Here is a 13,721-nt window from a genome sequence, read left to right on the forward strand (position 1 = left end):
TATATATACACACACACACACACAGGACTCCTCATCCTCCATATATATATATACACACACACACACACACAGGACTCCTCATCCTCCATATATATATATACACACACACAGGACTCCTCATCCTCCATATATATATACACACACACACGACTCCTCATCCTCCATATATATATATATACACACACACACACAGGACTCCTCATCCTCCATATATATATATACACACACACACACACACAGGACTCCTCATCCTCCATATATATATATACACACACACAGGACTCCTCATCCTCCATATATATATACACACACACACACAGGACTCCTCATCCTCCATATATATACACACACACACACAGGACTCCTCATCCTCCATATATATACACACACACACAGGACTCCTCATCCTCTATATATATATACACACACACACAGGACTCCTCATCCTCTATATATATACACACACAGGACTCCTCATCCTCCATATATATATATACACACACACACACAGGACTCCTCATCCTCCATATATATATATACACACACACAGGACTCCTCATCCTCCATATATATATACACACACACACACAGGACTCCTCATCCTCCATATATATACACACACACACAGGACTCCTCATCCTCCATATATATATACACACACACACAGGACTCCTCATCCTCTATATATATACACACACAGGACTCCTCATCCTCTATATATATATATACACACACAGGACTCCTCATCCTATATATATATATATACACACACACAGGACTCCTCATCCTATATATATATATATACACACACAGGACTCCTCATCCTATATATATATATATACACACACAGGACTCCTCATCCTATATATATATATATACACACACACAGGACTCCTCATCCTATATATATATATATACACACACACAGGACTCCTCATCCTCTAGAACTTTTCCAGTCACTTACCTTCAGTACTTGCTTCTCCCACTGCAGTCTCCAACATGGCGGCCTATAAGGGCCCCAAAAGGGGCCAAATCTCCGCGGCCGAATCCCAGAAGCAGGAGAACCCCGACGTCCGTCACTCTGCCCCCCTCCCGCCGCTCCCGGCCGCCTGCTAGCCGCACAGCTCCCTGGGATCAGTAGTTTGCCGGTCCCGCACTGACTCTCGGAACTTGTAGTGTGATTGCGCGTGATTACTCATTATCCGAACTAGGCCAGAGCGACATAGAACTACAACAACCGGCATGCACCGCGGGGATGCTGGCAACATTCCCAGCAGACTTTGCGCGGGTAACGTCAGTTCTACGACATGTGACACGGTTAGGAAATGGCGCATGCGTAGCAGCGGTGTGGGCGTGTATCTCACAATTGATAGACAAGCGGCAGAGCGCACACCGGTCATGTGACCTTGGCACATGCGTCACTAGCGGTTCCCGCGCATGCGCATTCTTCACAATATTCATGCGTCATTCTAGGCTGCGCGTGCGCTGTAGTATCAGTGCCGCTTCTCTGGAGAGCTCGTTACCCAATCACAGCTCAGCTTCTATCCCCGGTCATACGGAAGTGTGAGAGCTGACAGATGCGCAGGCGCAGAGATAATCCTTATTTTCAGTGGTGCCAGATCACCCCCCTGACCCCGCGTCTCCAGATCACCCCCCTGACCCCACGCCTCCAGATCAACTTGGCTCCGCCAGATTAACCCCTGACCCCTGCGCCTCCAAAACAACCCCCGAAACCCGTGTCGTCAGATGAGCCCCTGACCCCGCGCCGCCAGATGACCCCCTGACCCCGTGCCGTCAGATCACCCCCCAACGCCGCCTGTCGCCCCCCCTGATCACCACCCTAACCCTATGCTACCAGATCACCATAATGACCCTGTGGTGCCTCTACTTGTGACCATACTGACCCTGTGCTGCATGGCCTGACACTTATCTGATGACAATACTGACCCTGTGTGTGCTTCCCAACCTCTGCCTGATTACCATACTAACCTTATGCTGCCTGTCCTGACCACTACCTGATGGCCATGTGCCTTCATCTCTGCCTATTGACCATATTGACCCTGAGCCGCCTGTCCTGACCTCTCCTTTGCCACCTGACCTCTATATGATGACTATACTGCTTCTTTGCCACCTGTCCTGACCTGTAACTGTTGACCATACTAACCCTGTGCTCCCTGCCCTGACCACTACCTGAGGGCCATACTGACCCTGTGCCTACATTTCCTGACCTCTGGCTGATAATCATACTGCGCCGTTGCCGACTGTCATGACCTCGGCCTGATGACCATAGTGACCGTGTGCTGCCTGTCCTGACCTCTACATGATAACAACACTGATCCTATGCTGACTCCTTGTCCTGACTTTTACGTCTTGACCATAATAGCACTGCTCTGTCTGTTCTTATCTATCTCTGATGACCATACTGACCCTGTGCCAACTGTTGTGACCTTTAGCTGATCACTTTACAAAACCTTTGCTGCCTGTCCTGAACTGTGGCTGGTCACTATACTGACCCTGTGCTGTCTGTCCTGAGCTCCACTGATGACCATTCTGACCCTATGCTACCTGTTCTGAGCTCTGCCAAATTACCATTCTGACCCTGTGCCATCTGGACTGATCTCTGCCTGATGACTATACTGACCCTGTGCCATCTGGACTGATCTCTGCCTGATGACCACACTGACCCTGTGCCGCCTCTCTTGACCTCTGCCTGATGACTATACTGACCCTGTGCCATCTGGACTGATCTCTGCCTAATTACCATATGGACCCTGTGCCGCCTCTCTTGACCTCTACTTGATGACCATTCTGACCCTGTGCTGCCTGTTCGGACCTCTGGCTAATATCGAAGATCCACTGGAGCACCAACACTCAGTCAATCAGTCATGCAGAGGAGCCAATTCTTCCACAATAACATCAGAGGCACCAGAGAGGGCATCAGCCTTGACGTTCTTTTCTGCAGGACGAAAGTGAATCAAGAAATCAAAACGAGAAAAAAAAGAGCGACTAACCTCCAGCTGGAATGGCTTCTCCGTATCAGGCCGTGTGAGAACAGGAGCAGAGGCAAAGGCGGACTTCAGCTTGGAGAACGCTTCTTCAGCCACCGCAGGCCAGAGTTTAGGATTAGCATCTTTCTTTGTCAATGCCACAACAGGAGAGACAAAAGAGGAGAAATGTGTTATAAATTGCAGGTAGTTATTCGCGAAGTCCATGAATCTCTTTATAGCACGAAGTCCTACTGGGTGAGGCCACTGGAGTACCGCAGAAAACTTGGTAGGATCCATCTTTAGAGCCCTGTCCGAGATGATATATCTGGCACTTCTCAAGTTTGGCATATAGGTGACTGGCCCTTAGGTGCCTGAGAACTAGTCGTACATGGACCTGATGAGTCCCCAGGTTAGAAGAAAACACCAGGATATTGTCCAAGTAGACAGAAACAGAAGTGTAAAGTAAGTCTCTGAAGATGTTGACAAATTCTTGAAATACGACAGGCGCATTGCACAGTCCAAAGGGCGTGACCAGATATGTAAAGTGACCATCCCGATTGTTAAAAGCAGTCTCCCACTCATCAACCTCATGGATAAGGATAAGATTATATGCCCCCCCGAAGGTCCAATTTAGTGAAGACCTTGGATCCATGGAGGCTGTCAAAGAGTTCCGTGATCAGGGATAGCGGGTATCTGTTCTTCACCGTAACTTTATTAAGACGATGATAATCAATGCAAGGATGGAGAGAACACAGAGAAGAAACCAGCAGCGGAAAGGGAAAAAGACTTGCGGATAAATCCCTTCTGTAAATTGTACTTGATGTAGGCTGACATGACTGCGCTAAACTCAACCTCGCTGGGGTGTTGTGCCTGGGAGCAGCTTTATAGGGCAGTCGTAGGGACGGTGCGGGGGCAGGGTCTCTGCTTGCTTCTTCGAAAAGACATCGGCATAATTTATATAAACAATGGAAAGATCCAGAGGCTTGGATGACAACGAGGATGACTTTGGGGAGCCCGGGTGTAGAGGCATGAGACAGTGACTAGCACCCAGGACCCGAGCGAAGAACCTTTCCAGTTTGCCAGTCGAGGACTAGTGTGTGTTGCTGCAACCATGGAAGGCCCAATAATACAGAGGAAGTGGAATGGGAAAGCACATAGAAGGTTTCTCTTTATGTTTTGCCCCGATTTGAATGCAGAGGCGCTTGTTGCGGTAAGAGACCTGATCGTTGAGTAGCTGCCCACTGATGGATGAGATAACCAGCGGCTTCTCAAGACGGACCAAGGTTATGCTTGGAGATCAGGGCAGCATCCATGAAGTTTCCTGCAGAGCCGGAGACAAGGAAGGCAGAGGCTTGAGACTGACTACCTGTCCTGAAGCTGAGTAGGACACATATGTTTAGCTTTGCTCTCACCTAGGGACACTTCTCCCAAGAACCCTATGCCGACACAGATCAGAGAGCTTCAGCGCCAAATGTCTGCATCCATCGACAGAGCTGATGACCTCGAAAACCGCCTGCGACGGAAAAACGTCAGAGTAGTTGGCCTCCCCGAAAAAGTGGAGGGATCTGACCCTGTATCCTTTTTTGAAAATTACACAGTTCGAACCCTCAAAGTGATCAGGCAACAGGTGGATGGGGTATGCACACAATTTATTAAATTCCAATAGTCGCCCGGCTAGCGACCAAAAAGAACCCCTTTCTTATCCACCGGAGCTATAGTGAGTGATTGGTTAAGACGTAACCTTTATTAAGTCCATTGTTTAAGAGCAAGACGTGTATGTTAAAACTACAGATAGATAGTATCCACCCTGTTTAATCAACCAGGAGATAGGGCGTCTAGCCTTGCTGCTAAGCAGTAATATACTCTAGGTGGGTTGATCAGTTCCCACCTATTTACAGAGGGTAAATGGGAAGTTGCAGCTAGGATATAGAAGTCACTATATCTCCCTTTACTGTACTTGGGTACAGCAACACTTGCTATATATTCCCTTGGGCGTTTGGTATCTAAACCCTACTTCTTTCTTTCAGTGCGGATGACTATCTATTGCTAATTTAAAAGTAAAACAAGAGGTCAGCTTTGCCCACCCGACATGTTTCGCCCTACAGGCGTCATCAGGGGTTAGGGACCCATCGAGTGCCATCCCGCCCTGGCCCCCCAGGTGGCAACCCAAGACCCTTCCTGGCCCAGCTGCTGCACTTTAGGGACAGGGACTCTATCCTCAGGGCGGTCCGTACCAAGGGAGAAATTCTCTATGGCAACAGCAGAGTGTCCTTCTACCCTGATTTCTCTGCATCAGTCAGGAAAAAGCGCGCGCAATTCACCAAGGTCCGTGCCCGTCCGTGACAAGGGGTATAAATACTCCATGATGTACCCTTCCAAGCTCTGAATTGTGGACGGCCAGAAGACTCGATTCTTCACCTGCCCAACCGAAGCACTTCACTGGGCTGATGCAGCCCCTCTGGCTCCTGCTGGGAGGCCTGCACCTCCTGAGTGATTGGACTTATATCCTTTTATCTGATGTGCAATGACAATGCTGGACATAGTCCTGAATAGATATCTAGGGGTTCCAAATCACTGTTACAGTTTTCTAATACTTGTTTACATTGGGGCTCGTGCCTCACAAAATGTACCCTGTGACTGATTTGCGTTCTCTTCTTGGTCATCTTGGCCAGTGCGCCACATATGGCACTTCTCCCTTCCCGCCTCCTCCTCCTTTCTCCCCGTCCGATACTCTGCATTGGTGACTTCAATGCAGTCCCTAATCCCTCCTTGGATCGCACAAGTGGCCTAGACACAGGCTCGGTCCGTCTGAATGAGTGGCTCACTTCCCTAGACCTCGCCGATGTTTGGCGTAGTAAGCACCCTCAAGAGAGAGAATACTTATTTTATTCCCCTGTGCACAAGAGCTTCTCTCGGATTGATCTGGCCTTTGTTTCCCCAGATATGTTGCCGCACGTTGATCAGGTATCCTATTGCTGCGCAGTGCATCAGACCACTCAGCCTTGCTCATCAGTCTCCTTATAGGCCCCCCCAGTGACTCCCGCTTATGGCGCCTGCACCCGGCCTGGCTCCTATCCCCAGCGGTCCAGAGTACTGTTAGGGCAGCGCACAGCGAGTTCTGGGATGTACACTCAACCCATCCTGATCCTCTCCTAATCTGGGACTCGTACAAGTCCTCGGTGCGGGGAGCATTTATGTCGAGGGTAGCAGGCCATAGAAAGTCATTAAATGCGCAAGAGGAAAGGCTGACCGCTGCACTGGTGACTGCAGAAAAGGAATATCTAGAGAAACCTACTCCGGAGAATAAAAAGACTTGGGCACAAGTGCAGAGAAATCACCTAGCTGTAGTGAAGGAGCGCCTACTAGCCAGGGAGGCATCTATCTTTGAATTCGGAGATAAAAATGGGAAGCTGCTTGCGTATCTCTCGCGGGCTGAACGTCCCTGTGCTTCCGTTCCCTCTATTATTGACGGTAGCGAAGCCTTGATCACAGAACCCCGGGCCATTAACATGGTATTTCACGAATTCTATTCTTCTCTTTACAGTTCCAGATTGTCCGCCTCTTCCGTCGAGATCTCCAGATTCCTTGACAGTCTTCCACTTTGGAGACTCACACCGGCACAGACATCGGAGCTTGATGCCCCGCTCTCGGCGGAGGAGGTGGAACAGGCCATCCAATCGTTGCCCCCCGGTACGACACCTGGACATGACGGGCTGGGAGGTGAGTGGTATAGGGATAACTGTGAGACTTTGGTCCACCATCTCCTTAGCCTGTATTCCGCCACGCTTGACAGCGGTTCCCTTCCTGACTCCATGCGAGAGGCCCTTACTGTAGTTCTTCCTAAGCCTGGTAAGGATCCGCTACTTCCCGACTCATACCGTCCAATTTCCCTCCTAAACTCAGATGTTAAAATACTAGCAAAAATTCTGGGAGGGGAACTGACATAAATATACAAAGACTACACCTGAACATAGCGGAGGCAGAGAGGTCTTCAGACCCTGGGTTTATATTATCCTTAGATAATTGCAAAGCGTTTGACTCTGTGAAGTGGACATATTTATGGTCCCTCTTGCCTAGATTGGGATTGGCCCTCGATTTACAGCATTAGTTAAACTACTGTATAACGATCCTAAGGCTAAGGTACGGACCAATCTTATATCTCACCTACTCTCCCTATGGCCAGGGGCACTAGACAGGGTTGCCCACCATCTCCCCTCCTCTTCGCACTCGCCATTGAGCCCCTTGCTGTGGCGATCCGCCACTCCGAAGGCATTAAAGGCATTACTAGAGGTACTATTATGGAAAAGGTATCTCTCTATGCTGATGATACACTGGTATACCTTGGGGATGTGGGCACCTCTCTGGAATCCCTTCTGTCCCTGATAGAACGCTATGGGGGGTTCTCGGGTCTCCGGGTTAACTGGGACAAATCGGCCCTCTTTCCCTTATCATATGTAGGGGTACACTCCCTCCCCGTCCCGGTCCAGTTGGTGTCCACCTTTAAATATCTAGGAGTCCAGGTGTCACGCAAGGTCCAGGCATATACGGAGTTAAACATTATGTCCCTGATAACTGCAACGGAATCTCGCCTAAAAGCCTGGTCCTCTCTCCCCTTGTCCCTGTACGGGCGTATTAACATATTTAAAATGATCTTTCTCCCAAAATTTCTATACCTTTTCCATGCTTGTCCTATACTGCTTCCTAAGAGCCTGTTTAAATGCATAGATGGCATTCTCAGGACCTTGTACTGGCACAGTGGTGCCCCGCACTTCAGTTTAGCGCTGCTTCAGGCTCCCAAGTCTAGGGGTGGGCTGGCGGCCCTGGATCTGTATCTTTATTATCTGGCTTCCCAGCTAGTATATGCCCAGTGGTGGATAGATATAGACATGGGTAATGCGGCTACTGCACTGGCTGGAGCCCTGGTAGGTTCCTACGAGGCCCTTACAACCCTGCTGTACAGATACAAATCCCCATCTGACACCCCACTCCCTCTACGTACGGTAGCGGTGTGCTGGCGTAGGGCGCAATCCCTGGTCGAAACGAGCAGCTCTCCCCCTCTCTCGCCTAGGACTCCATTGTGGCTCAATCCGTGGCTTTCTCACTTCCTCTCCCTTCCAGGCTGGACAATGTGGGGGGCGGCGGGGGTGAAATTTTTAGGCGGGCTATTATCCCCAGAAGCAGAATTACTCAGCTTTAACGAGATAAGGGAGAGACATACTGTACCCGATACGGCTAGCTTCCACTACACGCAACTGCGACATGCATTCAAAGCCCAATTTGGCTCCTTTAGCCTGACGGTGAAATTTTCAAAACTAGAGACTCTGATAAGTTCCCCGGACCTCCCTAAGCCACTCACTCAGTGCTATGCTCTCCTACAAGCGCAAAAGTCCAGACCGTTTGATAGAGCCCGTGAATGCTGGAGACAGGATATCCCTGACCTGTTGGATGATGACTGGAGGGAAGTCGAACTGTCCTACTTCACATCTGTAGTGAGTGCGAGGGACTTCCTGATCCAATCTAAATTCCTCCATCGAGTATATTTCACCCCTGCTAGACTGTTCCACATGAGAGCAATGCCCAATGATCTTTGCTTTCGCTGTCAGGCTGAAGTCGGATCCTTCCTGCACTGTGTCTGGTCCTGCCCTAGGGTTCATGTTTTCTGGTCTGAAGTGCTGGAGTTCCTAAATCTACACTTTGATTTCCCACGTTTACTGTCTCCCTCTGTGTGTCTCCTCGGCATCATAAATGAACTTGTCAATGGCCATTATGACAAACTTTTCTTTAGGTTTGTCTTATACTATGCCCGGAAAGTGGTGATGATGACTTGGAAGGACCTGGATCCCCTCCATTAAAAAGATGGATATTACTCATTAACAGCGTCATTCCCCACTACCGATCCCTGTATGCTAACAGGAAGTGTCCCCAAAAGTTTGATCGCATCTGGTCCAGATGGTGCGTGACTCCCCATACAGCCTTATTATCACATGTGTATCTACTTCTCTCCATAATGATGCAGACTGAGTGTTCTGGTGTGTGTGTGTGTGTGAGACTGATTGTCTATGTGTCAATAGTTATTTGTGTTGTATCAAGACGTCTGGCTACAGTATCCTGCTGTCATTTACTGTGCAATATCCCTCAGTTAATTTTGGAACGCAGTAAGACCCTGAATGTTACCATGGTTGTTGCATAATAATTCTGTAATGTGGGGAAGGAAATATGTGACCGACAATCTTGTTCTTCGGTTCTGTTTATTGTAATTGTATAAAATTTCAAAACACTGCAAAAATAAATATTTTTTTAAAAAAAGAGAGATCAGGCTCAGGAAAGATGGCAGGTCCCATGCAGACAAGGCAGACAGCCCCTTTTAAAAAGTGGCAACCAAGGCCGCTGCATTCCAGGAGAGTTTGGTAACAACAGTGCGGAACTGCACTGCGTAGTCACCAACAGAAGAGTCCCCTTGGCACAAGTTCAGCAGGACGATTTCAGCAGATGACTCCCGGGCAGGTTTCTCAAAGATGGACCGGATTCTGTGAGGAATGTGGTGATATTAGCCATGACCGGGTCGTTCCTGTCGCAGAGAGGGGTGACCCATTCCAGGGCTTTCCTGGAGAAACCACAAAAGCATCCATGGACCGTTCTGTGGCGAACTGTGCAAGGAACACTGGGTGATGAATCTCCTGCATAACTTGGCATCTCTGTCATATTAAGAAGGCATGTATAGTCGCAGTCTGGGTTCAACAGTGGATAATGGAGTCCCAATAGCAGGAGATACCGGGGGAACTGGATGCTGCTGTTGGGTAGCCAATGATTGCTGCAAGACGGAGGTCAGCTGATCAAGTTGCCAGCCCTGCACGGCAGACTACTTGACCACGTCAGCAACTTCAGGTAGCGGAACCTTGGTGGGATCCATGGCCGAATCTTACTGTCAGGATTCAGGGGTAGTGGACCCACTGTACCACACTGAGCAATGTCGTAAGCCGTCTCTCACATGTGTCTCTCACATGCGGATAGGAGAAGAGAACATGTCAGGTACTTCTGTAGATGATGTCTGTCTCTCACATGTGTATAAGAGGAGAGAACATGTCAGGTACTTGTGTAGCTGATGTCTGTCTCTCACATGTGTATAGGAGGAGAGAACATGTCAGGTACTTGTGTAGCTGAGGTCTGTGTCTCTCACATGTGTATAGGAGGAGAGAACATGTCAGGTACTTGTGTATCCTATGTCTGTGTCTCTCACATGTGTATAGGAGGAGAGAGCATGTCAGGTACTTGTGTAGCTGATGTCTGTCTCTCACGTGTATAGGAGGAGAGGACATGTCAGGTACTTGTGTAGCTTATGTCTGTGTCTCTCACATGTGTATAGGAGGAGAGAACATGTCAGGTACTTGTGTATCCTATGTCTGTGTCTCTCACATGTGTATAGGAGGAGAGAACATGTCAGGTACTTGTGTAGCTGATGTCTGTGTCTCACATGCGTATAGCAGAACATGCCAGATACTTGTGTATCCTATGTCTGTGTCTTCCACATGTGTATAGGAGGAGAGAACATGTCAGATACTTGTGTAGCTGATGTCTGTGTCTTTCACATGTGTATAGGGGGAGAGAACATGTCAGGTACTTGTGTAGCTGATGTCTGTGTGTCTCACATGTGTATAGCAGAACATGTCAGGTACTTGTGTTGCTAATGTCTGTGTCTCTCACATGTGTATAGGAGGAGACAACATGTCAGGTACTTGTGTAGCTGATGTCTGTCTCTCACATGTGTATAGGAGGAGAGAACATGTCAGGTATTTGTGTAGCTGAGGTCTGTGTCTATCACATGTGTATAGGAGGAGAGAACATATGTACTTGTGTAGCTGATGTCTGTCTCACATATGTGTATAGGAGGAGAGAACATGTCAGGCACTTGTGTAGCTGATGTCTGTATCTCACATGTGTATCAGAGGAGAAAGCATGTCACATACTTGTGTAGCTGATGTCTGTCTCACATGTATATAGGAGGAGAGAACATGTCAGGTACTTGTGTAGCTGATGTCAGTGTCTCTCACGTGTATAGGAGGAGAGAACATGTCAGGTACTTGTGTAGCTGATGTCTGTGTCTCTCACATGTGTATAGGAGGTGAGAACATGGCAGGTACTTGTGTAGCTGATGTCTGTGTCTCACATGTGTATAGTAGAACATGTCAGGTACTTGTGTATCCTATGTCTGTGTCTTCCACATGTGTATAGGAGGAAAGAACATTTCAGATGCTTGTGTAGCTGATGTCTGTGTCTTTCACATGTGTATAGGGGGAGAGAACATGTCAGGTACTTGTGTAGCTGATGTCTGTGTGTCTCACATGCGTATAGCAGAACATGTCAGGTACTTGTGTTGCTAATGTCTGTGTCTCTCACATGTGTATAGGAGGAGAGAACATGTCAGGTACTTGTGTAGCTGATGTCTGTGTCTCTCACATGTGTGTAGGAGGAGAGAACATGTCAGGTACTTGTGTAGCTGATGTCTGTGTCCCACATGTATATAGGAGGAGAGAACATGTCAGGTACTTGTGTAGCTGATGTCTGTCTCTCACATGTGTATAGGAGGAGAAAACATATCAGGTACTTGTGCAGCTGATGTTTGTGTCTCACATGTGTATAGGAGGAGAGAACATGTCAGGTACTTGTATAGCTGATTTCTGTGTATCTCACATGTGTGTAGGAGGAGAGAACATGTCAGGTACTTGTGTAGCTGATGTCTGTGTCCCACATGTGTATAAGAGGAGAGAACATGTCAGGTACTTGTGTATCTGATGTCTGTGTCTCTCACATGTGTATAGGAGGAGAGAACATGTCAGGTATTTGTGTAGCTGAGGTCTGTGTCTATCACATGTGTATAGGGGGAGAGAACATGTCAGGTACTTGTGTAGCTGATGTCTGTGTGTCTCACATGTGTATAGCAGAACATGTCAGGTACTTGTGTTGCTAATGTCTGTGTCTTTCACATGTGTATAGGAGGAGAGAACATGTCAGGTACTTGTGTAGCTGATGTCTGTCTCTCACATGTGTATAGGAGGAGAGAACATGTCAGGTATTTGTGTAGCTGAGGTCTGTGTCTATCACATGTGTATAGGAGGAGAGAACATATGTACTTGTGTAGCTGATGTCTGTCTCACATATGTGTATAGGAGGAGAGAACATGTCAGGCACTTGTGTAGCTGATGTCTGTATCTCACATGTGTATCAGAGGAGAAAGCATGTCACATACTTGTGTAGCTGATGTCTGTCTCACATGTATATAGGAGGAGAGAACATGTCAGGTACTTGTGTAGCTGATGTCAGTGTCTCTCACGTGTATAGGAGGAGAGAACATGTCAGGTACTTGTGTAGCTGATGTCTGTGTCTCTCACATGTGTATAGGAGGTGAGAACATGTCAGGTACTTGTGTAGCTGATGTCTGTGTCTCACATGTGTATAGTAGAACATGTCAGGTACTTGTGTATCCTATGTCTGTGTCTTCCACATGTGTATAGGAGGAAAGAACATTTCAGATGCTTGTGTAGCTGATGTCTGTGTCTTTCACATGTGTATAGGGGGAGAGAACATGTCAGGTACTTGTGTAGCTAATGTCTGTGTGTCTCACATGCGTATAGCAGAACATGTCAGGTACTTGTGTTGCTAATGTCTGTGTCTCTCACATGTGTATAGGAGGAGAGAACATGTCAGGTACTTGTGTAGCTGATGTCTGTGTCTCACATGTGTGTAGGAGGAGAGAACATGTCAGGTACTTGTGTAGCTGATGTCTGTGTCCCACATGTGTATAGAAGGAGAGAACATGTCAGGTACTTGTGTAGCTGATGTCTGTCTCTCACATGTGTATAGGAGGAGAGAACATATCAGGTACTTGTGCAGCTGATGTTTGTGTCTCACATGTGTATAGGAGGAGAGAACATGTCAGGTACTTGTGTAGCTGATGTCTGTGTATCTCACATGTGTGTAGGAGGAGAGAACATGTCAGGTACTTGTGTAGCTGATGTCTGTGTCCCACATGTGTATAAGAGGAGAGAACATGTCAGGTACTTGTGTATCTGATGTCTGTGTCTCTCACATGTGTATAGGAGGAGAGAACATGTCAGGTATTTGTGTAGCTGAGGTCTGTGTCTATCACATGTGTATAGGAGGAGAGAACATATGTACTTGTGTAGCTGATGTCTGTCTCACATATGTGTATAGGAGGAGAGAACATGTCAGGCACTTGTGTAGCTGATGTCTGTTTCTCACATTTGTATCAGAGGAGAAAGCATGTCAGATACTTGTGTAGCTGATGTCTGTGTCTCACATGTATATAGGAGGAGAGAACATGTCAGGTACTTGTGTAGCTGATGTCAGTGTCTCTCACGTGTATAGGAGGAGAGAACATGTCAGGTACTTGTGTAGCTGATGTCTGTGTCTCACATGTGTATAGGAGGAGAGAACATGTCAGGTACTTGTGTAGCTGATGTCTGTCTCTCACATGTGTATAGGAGGTGAGAACATGTCAGGTACTTGTGTAGCTGATGTCTGTGTCTCACATGTGTATAGGAGGGGAGAACATGTCAGGTACTTGTGTAGCTGATGTCTGTGTCTCACATGTGTATAGCAGAACATGTCAGGTACTTGTGTATCTGATGTCTGTGTCTCTCACATGTGTATAGGAGGAGAGAACATGTCAGGTATTTGTGTAGCTGAGGTCTGTGTCTATCACATGTGTATAGGAGG

General features: G+C 47.7%; 1 protein-coding gene across 2 annotated transcripts in view; it reads right to left on the reverse strand.

The window, feature by feature from the left end:
• Nucleotides 1–1,316, reverse strand: part of LOC140108417 (PHD finger protein 23A-like) — a 14,127-nt gene extending 12,811 nt beyond the window's left edge. The window contains exon 1 of one of the 2 annotated variants that reach the window (XM_072131726.1): nt 965–1,316. In XM_072131726.1, coding sequence (XP_071987827.1) covers nt 965–1,001 — 37 coding nt within the window. In that variant the 5' untranslated portion in view covers nt 1,002–1,316. The remainder of the gene's footprint in view (nt 1–964) is intronic. The other variant, XM_072131725.1, reaches the window with a different exon arrangement.
• Nucleotides 1,317–13,721: the final 12,405 nt, after the last annotated feature.

This window comes from Engystomops pustulosus, unplaced genomic scaffold, assembly GCF_040894005.1.
Source record: "Engystomops pustulosus unplaced genomic scaffold, aEngPut4.maternal MAT_SCAFFOLD_128, whole genome shotgun sequence".
In the NCBI taxonomy this organism is placed as follows: Eukaryota; Metazoa; Chordata; class Amphibia; order Anura; family Leptodactylidae; genus Engystomops; species Engystomops pustulosus.